The 24,073-nt window shown below is 46.4% G+C and overlaps 1 protein-coding gene, 1 long non-coding RNA gene and 1 pseudogene across 4 annotated transcripts; 2 read left to right on the top strand and 1 right to left on the bottom strand.

The window, feature by feature from the left end:
* Positions 1–362: 362 nt before the first annotated feature.
* Positions 363–19,013, top strand: SCD (stearoyl-CoA desaturase). Of its 2 annotated transcripts, none has more exons than XM_021943587.2 (6): positions 363–656; positions 1,983–2,265; positions 6,548–6,678; positions 8,586–8,791; positions 10,706–10,938; positions 14,900–19,013. In XM_021943587.2, exons 1-6 carry the CDS (start codon positions 381–383, stop codon positions 15,097–15,099), a joined length of 1,329 nt encoding a protein of 442 aa, XP_021799279.1. In that variant the 5' UTR covers positions 363–380; the 3' UTR covers positions 15,100–19,013. The 2 variants fall into 2 exon arrangements, with proteins under 2 accessions (XP_021799279.1, XP_003904170.1); XM_003904121.3 differs by lacking the exon at positions 363–656 and adding an exon at positions 949–1,459.
* LOC103887685 lies at positions 6,567–24,073 on the bottom strand. The gene is made up of 3 exons (XR_651891.4): positions 23,761–24,073; positions 7,927–7,986; positions 6,567–6,875 (listed from the first exon to the last, which is right to left on the bottom strand). It is a non-coding gene; the product is annotated as an uncharacterized LOC103887685 (long non-coding RNA).
* Positions 16,765–19,013, top strand: LOC108580445 (annotated as a pseudogene). Its single transcript, XR_001891508.2, has one exon. The product of XR_001891508.2 is annotated as an uncharacterized LOC108580445 (transcript).

Below are 24,073 nucleotides of genomic sequence, written 5' to 3'. Positions count from 1 at the left end.
CTGAACAGGGATTAAGAGCTTGGGCTCTCATATGGCATTTCTGGGCTCAATTGCCAGCTCCATCACTTACTGGTTGCTGTGATCATGGGCAAGTTATTCCATCTCTCTATATATCTTTCCACACTTATAAAATGGAATAATGGCGTACCCACCTCCCAGGGTCACAGTGAGGATTACAGAAAACGATTCTTGTGAACTGGCTGGCAGTAATAATTCAATACCTGCCAGCTATTCTTATTCCACATCCAAGCCCTTTCGCCTGCTGCTGGGTGAAAGCACATGTCAGTGTTTCCTGACTGTTTCCACAAAGATTCCAAAATTACAACCTGCCAGTCTGAAGAATCTCCAAAACCTCCCGCACGCATCCTGGAGGCGCGGGCATGGGGATGGGACTGTTTGCCCGGGGCCTGAACAGGATTCGTGCGCGTAGGCACACACACCAGCCAGACTGCGTGCGGCCCGAGTCCGGTGCGGTCCCGGGTGAGCAGCGCGTGGCTGGTGGGCGGGGCAGAGCCATTGTTCGCAGGCTGACTGAGCCCCCAGCGCTCGCCCGGGAGGGAGGCGGGGCTTCCCGCGTCCCCGGAGCTCCCGATCCCGGGGTGGCGGCCTCGTCTCCCTGCCACGCGCCTGGGGGGACGGGAAGACGGGACGGAATTGTGAGTAGTGGGCGTCTCCCGAGGCTTCCCCACTGTTTCCTGAGAAACTTCCCCAGTGCCCACCCAGCCGTTCGCCGCGTGCCCGGGGGCCGGTCCTGGGCTAGACTCCGCGCCCCAGCCCCACACCGGGTCCCCAGTCCCTTCCAGAGAGAAAGCTCCTAACGCGGGGTGCCGGGCAGAGGCCCAGCGGCGGGTAGAAGAGAAGCGGAGAAGGAGAAAGGGAGGGGAGGGGGAGCGAGGAGCTGGCGGCAGAGGGAACAGCAGATTGCGCCGAGCCAATGGCAACTGCAGGACGAGGTGGCACCAAATTCCCTTCGGCCAATGACGAGCCGGAGTTTACAGAAGCCTCATTAGCATTTCCCCAGGGGCAGGGGCAGGGGCAGGGGCCGGGTGGTGTGGTGTCGGTGTTGGCAGCATCCCGGCGCCCTGCTGCGGTCGTTGCGAGCCTTGGCCTCTGTCTCCTCCCTCTCCCGCCCTCACCTCCATGCGGGGCCGCCCGCGCCAGTCAACTCCGCGCACTTTGCCCCTGCTTGGCAGCGGATAAAAGGGAGCTGAGGAAATACCGAACACGGTCACCCATTGCCAGCTCTAGCCTTTAAATTCCCGGCTCAGGGACCTCCACGCACCGCGGCTAGGGCCTAGACACCCAGCTAGCGTGCGCGGCGCCGCGGCTCAGCGCGCACCGGCGGGCTTCGAAACCGCAGTCCTCCGGCGCCCCCGAACTCCGCTCCACGGCCTCAGCCCCTGGAAAGTGATCCCGGCATCCGAGAGCCAAGATGCCGGCCCATTTGCTGCAGGAGGATGTGAGTTTCCCAGCCTGGCCCCGTACCGCAGGGTCGCCGGCGCGGGCTGGGCTTCCAGGGGACGGGTTGGTGTCAGAAGAGAGGGGAGAGCTCCGCAGAGGACTTGGCCATGTTTTTCGAGTTGTGCTGCCTTCAGTGAGTTGGGAATGTGGATTGTAATTTGCGGACTTGAATCTCCAACTTTTGTTTCTTAAGCTTTAAAGAAAAATCCGGTCGTGCTGGTGCTTTTATGAATTATGCGGGTTTTCCTTTGTGTTCGTGGGGATGTGAGTGCTTTACTTCTCCTTCCTACTGCCGCCTCCCCGTAGGTTTAGCGCCCCTCGTCCCCCGCCCCTAATGTATCGGTATAGTTTCTGGGAACTTCTCTCCGTTGCATCTCGGATACACCCTACCCTCAGTGAACTCTGGCGCTGGGGAAGGGTCTTTGCTGTCCACCCTTCCCCCAGCGTGATTAGAGAGCGGAGTGGCCCCAGCTGCCTCCACGTGTCTCTTCTCCTGACTCTCCTCTTCCTCCCCCTTCCAGATCTCTAGCTCCTATACCACCACCACCACCATCACAGCGCCTCCCTCCAGGGTCCTGCAGAATGGAAGAGATAAGTTGGAGACGACGCCCCTCTACTTGGAAGAAGACGTTCGCCCTGATATCAAAGATGATATATATGACCCCACCTACAAGGATAAGGAAGGCCCAAGCCCCAAGGTTGAATATGTCTGGAGAAACATCATCCTTATGTCTCTGCTACACTTGGGAGCCCTGTATGGGATCACTTTGATTCCTACTTGCAAGCTCTACACCTGTCTTTGGGGTAAGCAGCCTCCCTGTCCTCCTGACCTAGTCCTCCAGGTACTCACTGCTCTTTTAATAAGGTGGGATCTTACACAGAACACCAGCCCCTCCCAGCTGGGGTTTTTCTCAGGCATTTTCTTTGGTTGCTTCAGGCCTAGTGGGCTGGGAAGAGCCTGGGGTACTGAGATGCAGGAATGTCAATGCCTTGGGTTGAGAGCTCTGGGACCTTGTGCTTGTGGGCTTTGAAGTGTAGACCTGTGCTGGAGAGTCAGCTTTCCCTGAAAGAGCTTTTCTGTTTGAGTCATTTGCTTGGCTGCCTGTCCCACCCCTGCCAACCACAAAAGAATCAAAGCCCTCTACCTGGGAGGCATGGGAACATGGTACTAAACCATTGGCTTTCTAGGGTCTATGTTGAGCAGTCATGGGCTAGCGCAACGGGAAACTACTCAGGGAGAGAGTTTATTGGAAAGGCAGGAACAGAGAGGTTAACCACAAAACTATTTTGACCTGACCCCTTGGCCAGACCAGGCTTCTTCGTTACAGAGGAAGATGAAGCTCCCGTGTAACCCGAGTCACAGATGTGTGTTGCTCTGTTACTCTACATTCCAGGGTGCTGCACATAACAGTCAACAAAATGCTCTTAGAATGAAATCAGGTTGAAGATATGTTTCATGTTCCATCCCCCATCCAGCCTGCTTCAGGCCCCCCTCCTGATCCCATGAAATGCCAAGAATTCTGCACCTTCCAACACCAGTCCTACCCATTCCTCCTTGCCAGGGACATCGAGGCCAGGCCAGAAAAGAGCCTTGAGAAAAGAGAGCCTGGTCTTGAGGCTGCTGTAATGAGGGAGACAGTTCCCAGTTTGTCCCTAACCTGCCCTTAGCTCAGCTCTTTCAGGGACCAATTGGTGTGGCCTGATGGCATGATTCTGCCCCCTGGATACACACATGCGCTTTGCAGGTTTTTTCACCTCTGCCACTATGAGCCTAAGTTGGGAAGGGAGAGCAGGGAGCTCTGCAGATGCAGGGCCCCTGCATTGCTACACTCTAAGGGGTGGTGAGCCAGGACTTCTCCTCCAGAAAACAACTTGAGGTTTTTCAGAGCAGCCTCAGGTGTGGGATACTTTCTGACAGCTCGCTCTTGCTCTTGAAGGGTAATTATGCAGAAGAGCTGGGAGGCCAAGTTTTAGCTGTTTCCCTCAGGACCTCTTAGGTCTTCCAAAGATAGTGAGATCTGGTTCATTGAGCTTTGTTTCCAGAAATCCTCCAGGTGCTACAGTGAAATGCAAGTGAGAAAAGCCCCTTTGTCAGAATCTCAGTTTTTCTAGGTACCACCTGTGGGCAACAGTACTTTTTTTAAGATTGGGAAGGTAGCATTCCTTGGGTTACATATGTGTCACAGCTGTGACACAGACAGAACAGGCCAGATGCAGATCAGTTCATCTGCATACCAGGAAGAGCTCTTGTATTTGTGAGGGGAGGGCAACATCTGTTGTCTGGCCCCTCTGAGGATCCAGCAGAACTTCAGTTGCAACATGAGGGATGAAGAGCAGGGATAGCATTCCCCAAAGAGTCAGTGGATGCCTCTCTCCACCCTTTCTCCCCAAGAGGATAGTCTTCACAAGTAGTTTTCTCACCTGCAAGCTCCTTCCAGCCTCAGCACTCCCTGTAGGTTTTCTGAAGCCCAGAGTTTGACCCAATTGCCTCTGCTTGGTTACCCTCAGTTGCTAGTGCAGGGAGCAGAATTCCATCCCAAAGTCAAGGCAGTGCCTGCTACATTTTTTTGGTGACCTGCCCATTGGTGTGTGCTGTGCCTTTGGGCAGATAAATGTGGCTCACAGAGACTGGATGGTAAACTTATTGTACTGGGCCCTTTGGTGGATGGCTTAGCTGAAAGAATGACCATCTTGATAAGGGGATATCAGAACTCCTCTGTCTTAAGAAACAAGGAGGATAAGGGGAGGAGGGTCAGAGGTCTCAACCTGGACATCTTCTCTTCCCACCTTCAGAATTTAGGAGCTTCACTTTTCTTGTTTTAATCCCTATGGACAATGTTAAATTAGCAACTGGTTGTGATTCCAGCATTTCTTATGAGAGCCTTAAATCTCTTTCATTTTGTAGTCTCCCAAAGGAGCCCTTAGGGTAGGACTAAGAAGAATGCCTCTGGCAACACTGAGAGCCAGAGGCAAAACCATTCAAGTCTCTTTCTTAAGGCCAGAGCAATGAGATGTTGCTTAACCATCAATTTGGACATTTTCTTCCCCCGGGGAGGAGAGAGGGAATAAATCTCCAACTGATTTAAGCCCTTCTATTTGATAGACTTAGAGGTGTTTCTAGAAAAGGCACCAGAGTGCCTGAGTTCTTTCCCCAATTTTCCTGTTAATATAGGATCTTACATACATTCTGAGTCAACTTGCCCCAGGGTCTTTTGCGGCAAGTAACAAGCCCAGAAGCTCCCTTGCTCATTAGGAAGGGCTCTGGCTCAACTGATGGTTTTCCAAGTAAGGTGCAGGTTAGATACTGTATCTGGGGAGATGTCAATCACCACCTGACTTGAAGGCAGATCACCTGGGGCCTCAATCCCCACTCTGAGGGAATGTGGAGAGAGCTCTTCTTAGGGCTGACTCTGGCTCTATGGCTCTCCTGGAGATCTTATAGGAGGAATAGGAGAGAAGAAAGGAGGTTGGGGGGAAAAGGAGGTTGTTTAGGAAACAGCTATCAATGGCTGCAAAAGAACACAGGACAATTTGTTACAATGTGTGGTGTCTCCAACTGCAACTAAGTTCTGTGGCCACTGAGGATCTATTGTTTCTAGCTGTTTCCCTAGGAATGAAACATTGTTAACATTCATTCCTAGGAATGAAACATTGTTAACAGTTTCTACCAAGGCCACAGCTTCTGCCTACTAGAGCTACTGAACAGAGGAAGAGATGGGTACACCCAGCAGCCCACTTCCTGCCTTGGCCTCCCAAAATGCTGGGATGACAAAATGGTTCACACTGCACCTGGCCCTCTGCTGTTATTTTAATAACACCTTTGCATATGGGTCCTGAGCTCTGCAGGAGTAGTTTGTGGCCCTTAAAACCTTAGTGAAGGCCTAGATAGAGGTGAAAGGAAATAGCTAGGCCCTGGGAGAATGCCTTTAAGATGAAGAATGAGTGGTAAGAGCACTATTCTCTCTCCTGCCTTCCCAGTTAGAGATTATATCTGGCACCTCCTGAGCCTGCAGGTCTCCAGGAAGGTGAGGGAAGACAATGGTGGGGTGCTCCACTGACAGCTTGAAGAATATCCCACCATTGTTTAGAATGAGCATTGCCCGGTGAGAGTATGGGCTGACAGGGATGTAGCAAAGGCGAGACAGAGGAACTGTGCATGTATCTTGGGGGAGGTGGATGGTATAGCTGGAACGTGAAATCTCTGGTAAATCTTAAGATACGGTGCAAATTGGATTTATGCACAAATTGGATTAGGGCTAATTTTTCCCTGATATGGCCACACTGCCTGCTAGAATATTTAAATGCTTTTTTGTACCAGTTGATAAATGGCCATGGTCTGAATCCCCTAAAAGTCCCCTACAACTAAGTGCTTCTCAAATTGGTCAGTGCCCAGATTGTACTGGCTGTTATTTTATTTTTTGAGATAAGGTCTTTCTCTGTTGATCAGGGCTTGAGTGCAGTGACGCGATCATGGCTCACCACAGCCTCGACTTCCTGGGCTCGAGATCCTCCCACCTCAACCTCTTGAGTAGATTATCTGTAGAGACAAGGTCTCCCTATGTTACCCAGGCTGGTCTCGAACTCCTGGGCTCAAGGGGATCTTCCTGCCTTGGCCTCCCAAAATGTTGGGATGACAACATGGTTCACACTGCACCTGGCCCTCTACTATTATTTTAATAACACCCTTGCTTATGGGTCCTGGGCGCTATAGGAGTAATTTGTGGCCCTTAAAACCTTAGAGAAGGCCTAGATAGAGGTGAAAGGAGATAGCTAGGCCCTGGGAGATTGCCTTTAAGATGAAGAATGAGTGGTAAGAGCACTATTCTCTCTCCTGCCTTTCTGACTCCTTAGTTCCTGGGATTCCTTAGCTTATCTTTTTTTCCTGGGTTGAGAGGCTGTGGGGTGATGATATTTTTCAAGTGGTAAAATCTAAGGGACATGGTTATCCCTAGAGTTCATGGTCAAGCCAATCCTCACCCAAAGCCTGAAGAAGACAGTTTCTGGCATCCAGAGAGTGTCTTTGGCATCCTTTCCCAGATGGAACTCACACTGATTGGTGACTCCCCCCGCTGTCTTCTCCTGGCAGGGTTATTCTACTATGTTGTCAGTGCCCTGGGCATAACAGCAGGAGCTCATCGTCTGTGGAGCCACCGATCTTACAAAGCTCGGCTGCCCCTGCGTCTCTTTCTGATCATTGCCAACACAATGGCATTCCAGGTAAGAAGCTGTCTCTGCTCAGCTGTTTGTCCTCCACCCTATCAATGATCCGGGGACAGAAAGGAGGGATCAGCGCCAGAGAGGAGCCACACCTGGACAGCCATTTCACTTTCCTCTCTCCTGTGGTCACCTCAAGTGCCAGTTCAGTCCTTAAGTCCATGAAGAATGAAGAGACTTCTGAGTCTTGGAAAAGGGAACTGGAAAATAAATGGAAAATATTCTTGATGTGTAGGAATATTTTTGATCCTAAAGTCCCTCTGTTGTCACACATTCTGGCTGTTGTGGCTCTTCATCATAAGGGGCTTTGGCACATAAGCCAGAGACTGACCTTAGATTCCCGGGCAGACACTGAACAATAAATTCACTATTTAAGGTAAATATCTTAGGGAGGCAGAGCTGGGAGGATCATTGGAGCCCAGGAGTTTGAAGCTGCAGTGAGCCATGATGGTATCAAAACAAACAAACAAAAAAATTTGAAAAGTGAATAACTTAGGACTCCACCACAGTGGGGTTGAAGCTGATGTTCCCAGACTCATGAACTCTTATTTTCAGATAATGAGAGCAAACACTTTTATTGCACTATGTGCCTGGAACTATTGTAAGCATTTGATATAAAGTCCTCACAACAATCTTAGGAAGTAGGTACTATTATCCCCATTTTACAGATGAGGAAACCAACTTACAGAGAGATTAGATAGACCAACCCAACATTGTGGCCCTTTCTTGGGCTGCCATGGTGGCTAAGTAAAACATTGAGGTTTGTTGAGGCAAAAAGTTTAGAGCAGGCAGGGCACGGTGGCTCACGCCTGTAATCCCAGCACTTTGGGAGGCTGAGGCGGGCCGATCACGAGGTCAGGAGATCGAGACCATCCTGGCTAACGTGGTGAAACCCCATCTCTACTAAAAATATAAAAAATTAGCCGGGCGTGGTGGTGGGCACCTGTAGTCCCAGCTACTCGGGAGGCTGAGGCAGGAGAATGGTGTGAAACTGGGAGGCGGAGCTTGCGGTGAGCTGAGATTGCACCTCTGCACTCCAGCCTGGGTGACAAGAGCTAGACTCTGTCTCAAAAAAAAAAAAAAAAAAAAAGTTTATAGCAAAGACGGGATGAAGGGAAATGGGGAAAGGGAATGCATCCCTTATAGTCATTAAGCTGTAGCAATGGGCAAATGATAGCACATGGCCTGGGGCTTAGCAGCAAGAGGAAGAAAGGAAACCAATTTAGTGGCGGCAAAATCGGAAGAACTTACCACATTTGCATAATCATCTCTGCCGTAGCAGCTTATACCTTGAGGACTTCCAAAGTTGTCCTGTGGAGCAAAGGGAAGGAAGAGAGATATTGGTACATTCTTTAAGGGATGGAAAAAGTCATGAAGAAGCCCAGAGGTCATTTGAAAATGCAGTCATGATCATGAGTTGCCTGCCTGGCCTTGTTATTGGGTTGTATGAGCTCTTTTGCAAGGCATCAGAATGGTACACCCTGCAACTTTATCTACTGGTTGGGACCCTAGGACACAAGACTGCCTGCCTCATGTTCTCCATGCCCAGGGATTAGGTACCTCGTGAGGATCTTTTCCAACATTCCTTGCTTAAAGAATTGCGATGTTCTCACTTCTTGAAACTCTCTAAGCTCTGTATGATTTATCTCTGTTCCACCCACCATATAACTTTCCAGAAACAGCAGTCCCATTGCTATGGTCCTGGGACTTTGAGTTGCTTTTTCCACTTAAGCTTCAGTGACAAGTTGGGAGAAGAGGGGAGGCAACTCCATGACTCCTTTGGAGCCCAGATTCCTGGATATTTTGTGAGGCTGGGCTGAGCGCCTTGGGCTCTTGATACCTTTCCACTGGGAGTCTCCTAAGAGGGTGTCTATCCTCAAGCCTTACATTCCTCTTCTCTCTCTCCCCAGAATGATGTCTATGAATGGGCTCGTGACCACCGTGCCCACCACAAGTTTTCGGAAACTCATGCTGATCCTCATAATTCCCGACGTGGCTTTTTCTTCTCTCACGTGGGTTGGCTGCTTGTGCGCAAACACCCAGCTGTCAAAGAGAAGGGCGCTACGCTAGACTTGTCTGACCTAGAAGCCGAGAAACTGGTGATGTTCCAGAGGAGGTGAGTGAAGCCCTGATGGAGGTGGGGATACGGCCCTGACATCTGGTCATTAGGGACCCCATTTTTTCTCCTAAGACTTATAAAATATAAGCTGAGAAATTTACTGTGTTTGCGTGTTCACAATCATAATTTAAAATCCCAGTTTTTAACATCCCACAGGCCCATAGCCATAGACTATTGCTCCATTTCTTTCTCTCTGAGCTATCTTAATTAAACCCATTACATTCAACAGATGTGTATTGTCCTAGGACAGTCATAGATTCAAAGATGTTTATAGCCTACTTGCCTAGGTTTGTTTGTTTGTTTGTTTGTTTTTGTTTGTTTTTCAACAGAGTCTTTCTCTCTTGCCCAGGCTGGAGTGCAGTGGCACAATCTTGGCTCACTGCAGCCTTGACTTCCCAGGCTCAAGCAATGCTTCCACTTCAGCCTCCTGAGTATCTGGGACTACAGGCACACACCACCATGCCTGGCTAATTTTTTGTAAAGACAAGGTCTCCCTCACTGTATTGCCCAGGCTGGTAGGTTAGTTCTTACCTTCAAAAAGTTTGTAGCCTATCATGGGGTGGAGAGATAAGCCAAGTATCCAGATAACCATGGTATAAGGCAGAATATTTTCTGTACTATGAGAGGTATAAAGGGGAGGGAGATTGCTCAACGGGCAACACCAAGGAAGTGTTTATGAAATAAGTAGTGTTGGAATCCACCGACGGATAGAAATTTTTACAACTATGTGTGGGGAGAGACAGTGCAAACCGAAGAAACAGAATGAGCTAAAGCATGAAGCATGTTCTAGCAATCGAGTCCTTTTGCTTGAAGTATAGGGTGTGGGAAGAAGTAAGACTGGAGAGACTAATGCCATCCTTGTTGAGTTCTAAAAGCAGACTTAGGATTTAATTCAATAAGCAATAGGAAGGCATTACATCTTTCGAACTGCAATGTGGCATAGTTAGCGATGTGCTTTAGGAAGGCTGCTTTTAGAACAAGTGTAAGAAACCATTGAGCCAAAGTGAGAGGTAGGGACATAAGTTAGGAAATGAGCACCCCTGCTAGCAAAGCAGTGGCAGAAATGGAAAAAAGAGTTGGGTGCAGCGAATGTCAGTGATGTAAAAGTCAAAGACTTGACTGCTGAAGGAACGTAGGGGATCAGTGCCCTTGGAATGTCAGTGACCTGGTCTACATTGAGAATGAAAATTGAGAAAGGGCTTCCAGAGGGACAGATAGCTGCAGGTGATCAAGGACACTCAATAGGCCTTTGAGGGAAAAGAAGACCAAAGAACTAGGGGGTAGCCAGCAGAAAATGGAGGCATGATACTAAACAGACTGAAAAAGAGTGCTGATGAAAAAGAGAAAGGAGCCCAAAGGCAGATGGGAAAACCAGCCAAGGATGGAGAGACATCTGTTCATTAGTTTGTAATTTGGACCTCACCTATTTTACCAACGTGGTATTATGCTTGAGTAAAAATCAGCGATGGCTGGGCGTGGTGGCTCATGCCTGTGATCCCAGCACTTTGGGAGGCTGAGACAGGAGGATTGCTTGAAAGTTCAGGCATTCGAGACCAGCCTGGGAAACATAGTGAGCCCTCATCTCTACAAAAAAAATTAAAAACTAAATGGGCATGATGGTTCATGCCTGTGGTCCCAGCTACTCAGGAGGCTGAGGTGGGAGGATCTCTTGAGCCCAGGAGTTAAGACTGTGGTGAACTATGGTCATGCCACTGCACTCCAGCCTTGGCAACAGTGTGAGACCCTGTCAAAAAACAAACAAACAAACAAACAAAAGTAAAACAATGAACTTAGAGTCAGACAAGCAAATTCAACATGGAAGAAAGAGACAGCCCATCCCAATTCGTGTAGAAGATCCATGTAGGTGTGGAGTCCCCCTCCATTGACCTGGTGTCTGGTCTGTCACTGTAGGTACTACAAACCTGGCTTGCTGCTGATGTGCTTCATCCTGCCCACGCTTGTGCCCTGGTGTTTCTGGGGTGAAACTTTTCAACACAGCGTGTTTGTTGCCACTTTCTTGCGATATGCTATAGTGCTTAATGTCACCTGGCTGGTGAACAGTGCTGCCCACCTCTTCGGATATCGTCCTTATGACAAGAACATCAGCCCCCGGGAGAATATCCTGGTGTCACTTGGAGCTGTGGGTAAGTCAGCTGTCCAAGCAAGACTACATCCAGTGGTCTGCTGATTAGGGGATTAGGCTAGGAGCCAGAAAAACTAGATAAACCTGTTTTTGATGGCTACTTTGTATCTCCGTTTTTCCACTATAAAACTAGGGGGCAGTATACTGGAAAACCCTTTTGAGAGTCACGCAACATGTTTTATGTAAAAATGAAAGGATAAGAAAGAAAACACAAAAAAAACACTGATCTTGATTCCAGGTTCTAAAACAATTTCCAAATGCCATGTATGCTCCAGGCGTGGCGGCTCACGCCTGTAATCCCAGCACTTTGAGAGGCCGAGGCGGGCAGGTCACCTGAGGTCAGGAGTTTGAGACCAGTCTGGCCAACATGGTGAAACCCTGTTTCTACTAAAAAACCAACCAAACAAAAAAACAGAAACCAAATGCCATACACCATGAGCACCTTGGAGTTTTCCTTTCTTTCATCAACTCTGGGCCAGACTGCAGTCTTGCTTGAGGCAAGGAAAGCATAAATAGAACAATGGGGTCATCTGAGTGGCCAGTAAGCCTGGTGTTTTATGAACTTCAAGTATGCCACACAAAGTATTTTTTATCTTTCCACTCTACTCAGATATGCCTTGCTTTAAGTGTGTGCCATGCCTTACTGTTTGGTGATGCCATTATGAAGAGCATCAAAATAACTGCTGGTGGCCCTTTACTACCACCTACCATCTTGTCTCCTCTCATCCTCTGTTTTTCTCTCTTCTTTTCTGGGCTAGGAACATCCCTTCCCCTAACATGCCTTCAGGAATCTCCCAGTAAAGCAGTGTGATCACAAGTTCCTGCTCAATTCTCTAACGTTGATCTTTTCCTTTCTTTTCTAATAAGATGGGGTCTCACCATGGTGCCCAGGCTGGTCTTGAACTCTGGGCTCAAGTGATCTCCTGCCTCAGCCTCCCAACATACCTACATTTTTTTCTTTGTCCCTCTTTCCAACTGAATATAGACTTTGACCAAGGCCCTGAATGAGTTTTCCTTAAATAGATCTGGTGACCTCTTCTCTCCAGTAATTGGTGCTATTGGTCATTCAATAATATCTAGACAACCACACTACTCCACACATTTATGCAGGTCATTGCCTAACACTCATTTTCTTTTTCTCTTTAAAATCTTCCTTTATATTCTCAAAACCATTTTTATTACCTTTTAAATTGTTGTTGTTGAGACAGAGTCTCACTCTGTTGCCCAGGTTTCAGTGCAGTGGTGTGATCACGGCTCACTGCAGCTATGACCTCCTGGGCTCAAGTGATCCTTTCGGCTCAGCCTCCCAAGTAACTGGTACTACAGGTGCATGCCACCATGCTTGGCTAATTTTTCTATTTTTTGTAGAGACAGGGTTTTGCTATGTTGTACAGGCTGGTCTCGAACTCCTGAGCTGAAGTGATCTGTCTGCCTTGGCCTCCCAAAGTGCTGGAATTATAATAGGCATGAGCCACTGTGCCTGGCCTACTATCTTTAGTAAAAGGATTTATTTGTCTAGGCCTGGTGGCTCACACCTGTAATCCCAGCACTCTGGGAAGCCGAAGTGGGTGGATCACTTGAGGTCAGGAGTTAGAGATCAGCCAGGCCAATATGGTGAACCTCTATCTCTACTAAAAAAAAAAAAAAGAAAGAAAGAAAGAAAAAAAGGAAAGTATAAAAAAATTAGCCAGGCACGGTGGCACGCATCTGTAGTCCCAGTTACTCAGGAGGCTGAGGCAGAAGAATTGCTTGAACCCAGGAGGCGGAGGTTGCAATGAGCCGAGATTGTGCCACTGCACTCCAGCCTTGGTGACAGAGTGAGACTCCATCTCAAAAATATATAATAAAAATAAAAGCTTTTTTTTCTCTCTCTCTCTTTTTAACTTTCACGTATCTCCTTTCAGACACCTTCTTGCCATTGTGCCTATTCTTACTTTAACCATGATTAAAATAAATCACATACACTGTATAAATCTGAGATTATCATAGGAATGGAGTTTCTGGCTTGAGATGTGTCCCATATTGCAAATGGATCTATAATGATCTTCCCCGCCTCCAGCCTCTGGGTGGCCATCAGTTCAAAGTGGCTGCCAATATTTGACCTGTCTTTGTTATCATTCACTCCTCCTTGCCTGCTGTTTGCCTCCCTTATCACCTCACCCTTTGTTCTCCTGCAGCTCTGTTTCCTGCCACCCTAATCTTTTTGTTTCTTGAATTACCTCCCCGACTGTCACATGCTCATCTTCTCTGCCAAATTAACCTTCTCCCTTGAGCCTTTCTTGGGTTCTCTCTTGCTGCCCCAGTTGCAGAGTCCTGTCTTCTTTCTACGCTCTTCCTCTTTTTTTTTTTTCTCCCTTGTCTCTGTGTGCATCTGATTCCATTTTAAATCTGGTAACTAAAGGCCTGGCTAGTGCTTACACAGAGCCCAGCTGCAAAACCATTAATGGACATTAATAATCCTCAGTACCTTTATTCCTGGCATTCTACCCCCATCCTCCCCAGTTCACACTGCAGATCATCAGGTGTCACAGAGGGAGGACATATCTTGAAATGCCCTAGATGACATCATTTACTTTGCAGGACTTCCTTGCCTTGCTTCTGATTAATGTCATGACTGGTCTGTCTGAGGATATTTTTATCTACAAAGAGCCAAATATTAGCTCTTAGTAGCTATCCTTTACCCATGCCTGATTAGGGTCAGTATTATTTTTGGCTGTGGTTCAGAAAGAAGAGTCCTGCCAAGAGTTGGCAAACTCTCTATCTGTCGAGTTTCCAAAGCTTTACACATTAGATAAATTCCCCTGAATCCAGAATTTGTTTGTTTTCCTCCCTCCAGCAAAGTGAAATGCTCATCCCAAGAGTCCTCAAAATCTCAGAGGTTAAAGGGTATCTAAGCATTTCCATTTTTCTTCCCTCAGAGAGCTTCTGTTTTATCAGCACCTCCCCCACACCAGGGTCAAAGCTCAAAAAAGTTGGAGCACCCCTGGCAACTGCAGTGACTGAGGACATTCCAGCCTCTGGGCTGGCCTTTCTTCTGATCTTTGGCTGTAGGGCCCACTCTCTAGGAACCTCCCACCCCTAGAGGTAGTTCCAGTGTGGTGGGGAAAGGTGTGCTTCTTTACTCTTTTTTTTTTTTTTGAGACGGAGTCTCACTCAGTTGCGCAGGCTGGAGTGCAGTGGCGCAATCTCAGCTCACTGCAAGCTCCGCCTCCCGGGTTCACACCATTCTCCTGCCTCAGCCTCCGGAGTAGCTGGGACTAAAGATACCCGCCACCATGTCTGGCTAATGTTTTGTATTTTTTTTAGTAGAAACGGGGTTTCACCGTGTTAGCCAGGATGGTCTCAATCTCCTGACCTCGTGATCCACCCATCTCGGCCTCCCAAAGAGCTGGGATTACAGGCATGAGCCACCGTGCCCGGCTTTACTCATTTTTTAAAAAGTCATAGCCAGAGTGCTTCATTCTGCAAGCATGTGCACATACACACAGAGCCTTGAGGGCAGGGCCAAGAATGAATTTGGAATTTTCCAATCTGATATCCATTCCCAAAAGTAGGAGCTTCTCTCTAGTCATTTTATCCTCTGAGAAACTCAGTTCTCCTCCCACAGGGCTCCCAGACAGCCATGGGTGACCAGGGTCTCCAATCACTCCTTAAGATGCCTTTGACTGGCCAGGTGCAGTGACTCGTGACTGTAATCCCAGCACTTTGGGTGGTCAAGGTGGGAGGGTTGCTTGCAACATGGCAAGACCCCATCTCTACAAAAAAAGTAAAATAATAAAAGTAAAGATGCTTCTGAGGGGATCTATTTGGTTAATATTAAAAGAGACTGAATTCATCCATTCATTCAACAATAGTGAGTTTCTCCCAGGTATGAGGTACCCTGCTAGCTAACTGGTATGCACAAATCAAGAAGACCTCAGTGCACCGTCACTCCATGACTTCTCTTCCTGCTTTTGTTTCAGGTGAGGGCTTCCACAACTACCACCACTCCTTTCCCTATGACTACTCTGCCAGTGAGTACCGCTGGCACATCAACTTCACCACATTCTTCATTGATTGCATGGCCGCCCTTGGTCTGGCCTATGACCGGAAGAAAGTCTCCAAGGCCGCCGTCTTGGCCAGGATTAAAAGAACCGGAGACGGAAGCTACAAGAGTGGCTGAGTTTGGGGTCCCTCAGGTTCCTTTTTCAAAAGCCAGCCAGGCAGAGGTTTTAATGTCTGTTTATTAACTACTGAATAATGCTACCAGGATGCTAAAGATGATGATGTTAACCCATTCCAGTCCAGTATTTTAAAACACAAAAGTATTCAAAGTCAACAACTCTGCCTTTATGATGCTAAGCTGATATTATTTCTTCTTTTATCCTCTCTCTCTTCTAGGCCCATTGTCCTCCTTTTCACTTTGTTGCTATCGCCCTCCTTTCTCTTATTGCCTCCCAGGCAAGCAGCTGGTCAGTCTTTGTTCAGTGTCCAGCTTCCAAAGCCTAGACAACCTTTCTGTAGCCTAAAACGAATGGTCTTTGCTCCAGATAACTCTCTTTCCTTGAGCTGTTGTGAGCTTTGAAGTAGGTGGCTTGAGCTAGAGATAAAACAGAATCTTCTGGGCAGTCCTCTGTTAATTATCTTCAGCCCAGGCTTTTGCTAGATGGAATGGAAAAGCAACTTCACTTGACACAAAGCTTCTAAAGCAGGTAAATTGTCGGGGGAGAGAGTCAGCATGTATGAATATAAGGATGAGGGAAGCGAAGCAAGAGGAACCTCTTGCCATAATCACACATGCAGCTGCCTACTTAGTGAGGACTTCAAGCCCCACCACACAGCGTGCTTCCTTTCTCTCCTGGCTCGGGGTAAGAAGTGGCTGTGGTGTTTGGCAATGCTAATTCAATGTCACAACATATAGTTTAGGCTAAGGATAAAGAAGAGACGTTTTAAGTTTGTAGTAAAAGTGGTCCCTTCTGGGGAAGGGTTTTCTTTTCTTTTCTTTTCTTTTCTTTAACAACAAGGAGATTTCTTAGTTCATGTATCAAGAAGTCTTGAAGTTGGGTGTTTCCAGAATTGGTAAAGACAGCAGCTCATAGAATTTTGAGGATTCCGTGGCCTGCTCGTCACAGTTCTTTCCTTTTTCTGCTCTGCCATCTTCAGGATATTGCTTGCTCCCCTCATAGTAATAAGATGGCTGTGGCATTTAAACATCCAAAAAAGGGAAGGATTTTAGGAGGTAGAGTCGGGTCAAACATAATATATATATACATATATACATTGGTTAGAACGTTAAACTATTAGAGTATTTCCCTCCCAAAGAGGGATGTTTGAAAAACCTCTAAAGGAGAGGAGGAATTAGTTGGGTTGCCAATTTCCTCTCCACTGCTGGACATGAGATGGAGAGGTTGAGGGACAGGATCTATAGGCAGCTTCTAAGAGCGAACTTCACATAGGAAGGGATCTGAGAACACGTTGCCAGGGGCTTGAGAAGGTTACTGAGTGAGTTATTGGGAGTCTTAATAAAATAAGCTAGATATTGGATCCATTCATTCATTAGTTCCAGTTTCTCCTCGAAGAGAGTAAAAACTAGAATACTTCTCCCCATAGTGTTGTGCCCCTTCACTCTTTTTTTTATTTTTATTTTTTTTGGCTCTGTTAACATCTAGCCTAAAGTGTAGAACTGCCTGGGGGGCAGGGTTAGGAATCTCTCCACTACCCTGATTCTTGATTCCTGGGTCTACCCTGTCTGTCCCTTTTCTTTTCTTTTACCAGATCTTTCTCTTCCCTGAACGTTTTCTTCTTTCCCTGGACAGGCAGCTTCCTTTGGGTGTATTCAGAGGCAGTGATGACTTGCTGTCCAGGCAGCTCCCTCCTGCAGACAATGCTCAGGGTCACTGAACCACTGCTTCTTTTTCGAAAATAGAGCTAGCTGCCACTTTCACATGGCCTTTGGAGTGTCTCCACCTACACCCCTGTGCTCCCCTGCCACACTGATGGCTCAAGGCAAGGCTGGCAAACCCTCCCAGAAACATCTCTGGCCCAGAGAACCTCTCTCTCCCTCTCTCACGAGGCACAGCCAAGCCAAGTGCTCATGTTGAGCCAGTGGGCCAGCCACAGAGCAAAAGAGCATTTATTTTCAGTCCCCTCCGTCTGGGTCAGAACCAGAGAGCATGCTGAATGCCCCCTGCTTGCTCGGTAAGGGTGCCCCGCCTGAGTCAGTGCTCTCAGTTGGCAGTGCAATGCTTGTAAAAGTAGGAGGAAACAGTTCTCACTAGGAAGAAGCAAGGGCAAGAACCCAAGTGCCTCACCTCGAAAGGAGGTCCTGTTCCCTGGAGTCAGGGTGAACTGCAAAGCTTTGGCTGAGACCTGGGATTTGAGATACCACAAACCCTGCTGAACAGAGTGTCTGTTCAGCAAACTAACCAGCATTCCCTACAGCCTAGGGCAGACAATAGTATAGAAGTCTGGAAAAACAAACAAAAACAGAACATCAGTGTTTTGAGAACTTTGGACCACTCCTGTCCCTGTAGCTCAGTCATCAAAGCGGAGGCCTGGCTTTGCTCTATTAAGATTGGAAATGTGCACTACCAAACACTCAGTCCACTGTTGAGCCCCAGTGCTGGAAGGGATGAGGGCCTTTCTTCCTGTGTTAATTACATAGAGGCTACAGGGGTTAGCCTGGACTAAAGGCATCCATGTCTTTTGAGCTATTCACTTCAGTAGAAAAGAATCTAAGGGAAGATCACTGTAGTTTAGTTCTGCTGACCTGTGCGCCTACCCCTTGGAAATATCTGCTGGTACTTCTAATTCCACAGGTCATCAGATGCCTCCTTGATAATATATGAACAATAAAAACAACTTTCACTTCTTCCTATTGTAATCGTGTGCCATGGATCTGATCTGTATCATGACCCTACATAAGGCTAGATGGCACCTCAGGCTGAGGGCCCCAATGTATGTGTGGGTGTGGGTGTGGGTGTGGGTGGGGGTGTGTCTGCTGAGTAAGGAACACTATTTTCAAGATTCTAAAGCTCAATTCAAGTGACACATTAATGATAAACTCAGATCTGATCAAGAGTCTGGATTTCTAACAGTCCTTGCTTTGGGGGTGTGCTGACAACTTAACCCGGGTGCCTTACATCTTTTCTAATCACAGTGTTGCATATGAGCCCGCCCTCACTCCCTCTGCGGAATCCCTTTGCACCTGAGAGCCTACTGAAGTGACTGGTAGAAAAGGGGGCCTGAGTGGAGGATTATCAGTATTGCGATTTGCAGGATTCCCTTCTGGGCTTCATTCTGGAAACTTGTTAGGGCTGCTTTTCTTAAGTGCCCACGTTTGATGGAGGGTGGAAGTAATTTGAATGTATTTGATTTATAATTTTATTTTATTTTTTGTTTTTGTTTTAGGTTAAAAGATGGTTGTAGCATTTAAAATGGAAAATTTTCTCCTTGGTTTGCTAGTATCTTAAGTGTATTCTCTGTAAGTGTAGTTCAAATGGGTCATCATGAAAGGTTAAAAAAGCAAGGTGGTCCTGTTTGCTGGTGGTTAAGGCCAGGGCCTTTCCTACCACTGTGCCACTGACTTGCTATGTGACCCTGGGCAAGTCACTGAACTATAATGTGCCTCAGTTTTCCTTCTGCTAAAATGGGGATAATAATACTGACCTACCTCAAAGGGCAGTTTTGAGGCATGACTAATGCTTTTTATAAAGCATTTTGGGATCCTTCGGCACAGGAATTCTCAAGACCTGAGTGGTTTTTATAATAGCAATGTCCACCATGAACTTGATATGTCCATGTGCCCCAGATGCTGTCATTAGTCTATATGGTTCTCCAAGAGATTGAATGACTCCATTGGAGAAGTGGTGGATAACTAGCCAGAAAAAATTTGAGAATGCATAAACAACTCATTGCCATGGAAACATACAGAGGATACCTTTTCTTTGATTGGGTGGGATTTTTCCCTTTTTATGTGGGATAGTAGTTACTTGTGACAAGAATAATTTTGGAATAATTTCTATTAATATCAACTCTGAAGCTAATTGTACTAATCTGAGATTGTGTTTGTTCATAATAAAAGTGAAGTGAATCTGATTGCACTGGGTCTGGGAGGTTTTTTTTGGCTGTGATTCAAAGTCTTGGGATTTATCTCTGGCTCATATCTATGTCTGTACCTTTAAGAGTATAAAAGAAGTAGAAGTTACAATGGTTGACTCATACCCCAGTAACCTGGCCTGCTGTCCTAAAGGTAACTTTAGGTTAAACTCTGGGAAGCAGGAAGCCGGGAGTCTGCTGCCATTAAATCAAACACATTAACACCAGCTGGCAACTTGGCCCTGGGGAAGTGCCAGGGTTCTCAGGTGTGTCACGTGGTCAGTTACATAGACCTAAGATAAAGATACTGGGAGAGGAAGAGACCAGCAAGAGAAGCACTCCCTGGGAAAGCAGTTTTTGGCTCTTGCTTCCCAGGCTGGAGTGCAATGACATGATCTGGGCTCACTGCAGACTCTACCTCTTAGATTCAAGCATTCTCCTGACTCAGCCTTCCAAGTAGCTGGGACGATTACAGGCATATGTCACCATGCCCAGCTAATTTTGTATTTTTAGTAGAGACAGGGTTTCACCATTTTGGTCAGGCTGGTCTCGAACTCCTGACCTCAGGTGATCCACCGGCCTTGGCCTCCCAAAGTGCTGAGATTACAGGTGTGAGCCACCGCACCCAGCTGAAAGCAGTTCTTTACCTTGCAACCCCGGCTGGGCAGTACAGCTCTTTCCTGTTTCTGAAATGTAGTCACCTCTAGGGAATAAAATGGCTTCTTGAGAATGCTGATATGCACAGCAGCAGGAAGAAAGGAAAACCAGTCCAAGAGAAGACTTGTATGTTCCTGGAGCAGAGGACTTCAGGCTCACAGGTGCACAAAGTGGAAACGGTTTTGGTTTTTGGTTTTTCCTTTTAGCTTTTAATACTTTTATTAATTTATTAATTAATTTATTTTTTGAGACGGAGTCTCGCTCTGTCTCCCAGGTTGGAGTGTAGTGGTGTGATCTCGGCTCACTGCAACCTCCGCCTCCCAGGTTCAAGCAATTCTCCTGCCTCAGCCTCCCATGTAGCTGGGACTACAGGTGCCGGCCACCATGCATGGCTAATTTTTGTATTTTTATTAAAGACAGGGTTTCACCATGTTTGTCAGGCTGGTCTCGAACTCCCAACCTCAGGTGATCCGCCCGCCTCAGCCTCCCAAAGTGCTGGGATTACAGGCGTGAGCCACCGTGCCCGGCTAGCTTTTAATACTTTTAAAATTATTTTTCTTGAGACAGGGTCTTGCTCTGTTGCCCAGGTTGGAGTGCAGTGGTGTAATCGTAGCTCACTGTAGCCTCAAACTCCTGGGCACAAGTGATCCTTCTGTCTCAGCCTCCCGAGTAGCTGAGACTATAGGTATGTATCACCACGCCTGGCTAATTTTTTTTTTAGTTTTATTTTTGAAGAGGCAGGTCTCAATATGTTGGTCAGGGTGGTCTCAAACTCCTGGGCTCAAGCGATCCAAAATGCTGAGATTACAGGCGTGAGCCACCACACCCAGCCTAGCTTTTACTATATTTTATCTGATAATCCTCTTATGGAAAAGAGAAGGGCAGACTCTTTCACAGTTTGAAGAATCTCCATATTCCATCAGGAGCCACCTTGAGCAATACCTGAGTTTTTAAGAGCTCCTCAGAGCCAGTTCTCCAGCTCACCTTGCTTTCTAATCTAAGGTTGCCTTCACCTTGGACAAGAAGCACGAGTCTCTCAGAGTAATTCAGAGTATGCAAACTCAAAAGTCTATGTACATGGAGTCCTTGCTAGACCTTAATGGTGACATTTTCATCAATATCTGGTTTTCTACCATGAGTCCCTTTCCCTCTTTATTTTTCTTAACATGTTCAAGCCAGAATATTTTTTCAGCCGTTCTGTAACTGCACAGTTTCTTCCAAGTCTCTGTTTTGTTTCCTATTAACTGGGATCCAATATATTTATTTATTTATTTATTTATTTTTGAGATGGAGTCTCCCTCTGTCACCCAGCCTGGAGTGCAGTGATGCGACCTCACCTCACTGCAACCTTTGCCTCCCGTGTTCAGGCGAGTCTTGTGTCTCAGCCTCCCAAGTAGCTGAGATTACAGGCCTGTGCCACCACCACACCCAGCTAATTTTTGTATTTTTAGTAGAGACAGAGTTTCGCCATGTTGGCCAGGCTGGTCTGGAACTCCTGATCTCAGGTGATCCACCCATCTCAGCCTCCCAAAGTGCTGGGATTATAGGCGTGAGCCACTGCACCCGGCCTCAATTTATACAATTTATCCTCACTGTTCTCTTTGCTGCTGTCTGAACCCTGATTTTGATGTTTCATGTGGGAAGGTATAAGGACGTTAAGGTTCTGTTTAGGAATCAAGATTAACCATGGGGCAAAAGGACAAAAAAATAGATTAAGATAATAATGGAGAAGAGCATAGAAATGAAATTCCCAATGCCCAAATGGCCACCAGATTTTTCACTTTCCCTAGAAGAACCACGATAGTTCCTAAAGATGTCTACCAGGATAGAAAAGGAAGAGGCATCTAGATTGGAAAGGAAGAACTATCTCTATTTGCAGATGACATGACTTTGTATACAGAAAATCCTAAAGAATACACACGCATACACATATTAAAGCTAATGAATGAGCTCAGCAAGGTTGCAAGATATATTAATATCAATATGCAAAAATCAAGTGTATTTCTAAACTAGCAATGAATAATTTGAAAACCAAATTAAAGAATTCCACTTATAACAACACCAAAAAGAATAAAACAAATAGGAATACATTTAACAAAAAAAGTACATAAGTGTGGTACATTGAAAACTACAAAATGCTGTTGAAAGAAATTAAAGAAGACCTGCTAAATAAACAAAAAGAAATCCCATGTTCATGGATTAAAAGACAATATTGTTAAGATGTTCATACTCCCCAAATTTATCTACATTCAGGGCAATCCTTATCAAATTCCAGCTCCTTTTTTTTTTTTTTTTTTTAGAGAAATTGACAAGCTGATGTTAGAGACTGGGGGAGGGTTGCCAATGCACACGGGTTCTGTGGGAAGTAATGAAAATGTTCTAAAGTTAGATTTTGGTAAGGGTTGCATGTCTCTGTGAATATACTAAAAATGTCTGAATCATACACTAAAAGAGTAATTTTATGGCATATAAATTATATCTTGATAAAAAAATTATATGAGAACAAAGCCTTCTATTTTAATGTTTTACCACTAGTTGTAGCTGATATGCAAACCCAAATATATTAAGGAAGCACTGATTAAAATAAATTTTTTGATTAAAAGAAGTGCTCCATATTCTCTCTCTCTCTCTTTTTTTTTTTTTTTGTTGTTGTTTTTTGAGATGGAATCTCACTCTGTTGCCCAGGCTGGAGTGCAGTGGCACATTCTCTGCTCACTGCAACCTCTGCCTCCCGGGTTCAAGCGAGTCTCCTGCCTCAGCCTCCCAAGTCGCTGAGATTACAGGCACCTGCCTGGCTAATTTTTGTATTTTTAGTAGAGATGGGGTTTCACCATGTTGGCCAGGGTGGTCTCGAGCTCCTGACCTCAAGTGATCTGCCCACCTCGGCCTCCCAAAGTGCTGGGATTACAGGCATGAGACACCACCCCCAGTCTATGTTCTCTTAATTATGCAGTGATGTGGTCTCTAGTCTCAAACTTCAAGGGGACAAAGACTAGCCACATGAGAAAAGGCAAGCTGCTATAAACTAGAGTATAATATGACAATTTGGCGGTACCAAGTTACTTGGAAAAATCCAGATACCATGTTCTACATTTAGTTAAAGGGGTTTAGGCAACGGCATAAACACAGACTTAACTTCCTTTTGAGTGGGAAATTAAAGTTCTGAGTCCGTCAGACTTGTGGATACAATCATAATAACAATAACAATATTTACTAGAGCTGGGCACTGCACTGAATGCTTGGCCGTGTGTTATCGCACTGCATCAGAAGCGGGTGTTATTATTACCTGGATTTTACTGATGAAGTAACTGAGTTCGCTTGGAGGAAAAGCTGTGAGAAAATGTGTAATGGTGCTATGATCTGGTTCTACTGAGTATGGAGTAGATGACAAACTAGATATGTCATAATCTGTCATATGTCCAACTGTATGCCTGGCAATATTCAGTTATGCTCAGAGGCAAAGCCTGGTGATGTGGCCCTCCTCCCTGGGTAGCAGTGGCAGGGAGCTTAACTTTTGCACAAACAGCAGATGCATCCACTGTTCCAGAAGAACCCAACTCACTCCACCTCCTGACCCGTCTTAACATTCAGTCACACTTGGGTTTTAAGCTTTCCTCTCAAACCATAGATATGTACTCAACATTTCCTGTCTACTTTTCCCAAACCACACTTCACCCTCCTATAAGGTTTTGAGCTCCTCAAAAGCATCTTCCTCTTTCAGAAATGTCTCCCTGCCCCTAAACAGCACTGGAAACAACAGAATGAGCTCAGGTCTTACTCTAAATTCTGTCACTGCTACAAACTGTGTGAAATGTCACAGGGAGTAGGAGTCATATTTTGTGACCTATAGTTAACTTTCTGTGCAGCAGGCAAAGCGCCGATTCTTGTACACTGACTGGAACAAATGCCACAGGCCCTAATTGCAGACTCCAAGGAGCTGAGATTCCATACTGGGGTTGCTGGAGGCAAGAAGCCTTCCCACTTTCAGGACCCAGACCTGCCCTTCCCCCACCCAGTCCCGCCCAGCCAGCTACACCCTGGCCACAGAGCGCTCACAAAGGCTCAGTGTGTGTATGCCCGGTTGACTCACAGTGGTTCTGGGCCCAGGCGAGGACCTTCTCAGAAGGGCCAAAGGGGCCCTCTCTCTCCTGGCCATTTTCCATGGGGAGCACTCAGTAACCAGGACCACACCAGACTTCAAAAAACAGAAAGGAAAGTGGAAGTGAAAGGCAGCAGAGAACTCAGAATTGCTGTTTCTTATTTCTTTCTTAGAGAATTATAGACAGCAGGAAGGACTCACCTTTTAGTCTGTCAGTTTGTTTGAGAGAGAGACAAAGAGATACATTTTAATTGAGAGACAATTCACATAACATAAAACTAACCACTTTATTTATTGAGATGGA

The sequence above is a fragment of the Papio anubis genome, chromosome 11, assembly GCF_008728515.1.
Source record: "Papio anubis isolate 15944 chromosome 11, Panubis1.0, whole genome shotgun sequence".
NCBI lineage: Eukaryota > Metazoa > Chordata > Mammalia > Primates > Cercopithecidae > Papio > Papio anubis.
The sequence above is the reverse complement of the archived record's forward strand: the minus strand, read 5'-3'. Positions and strand labels throughout refer to the sequence as shown.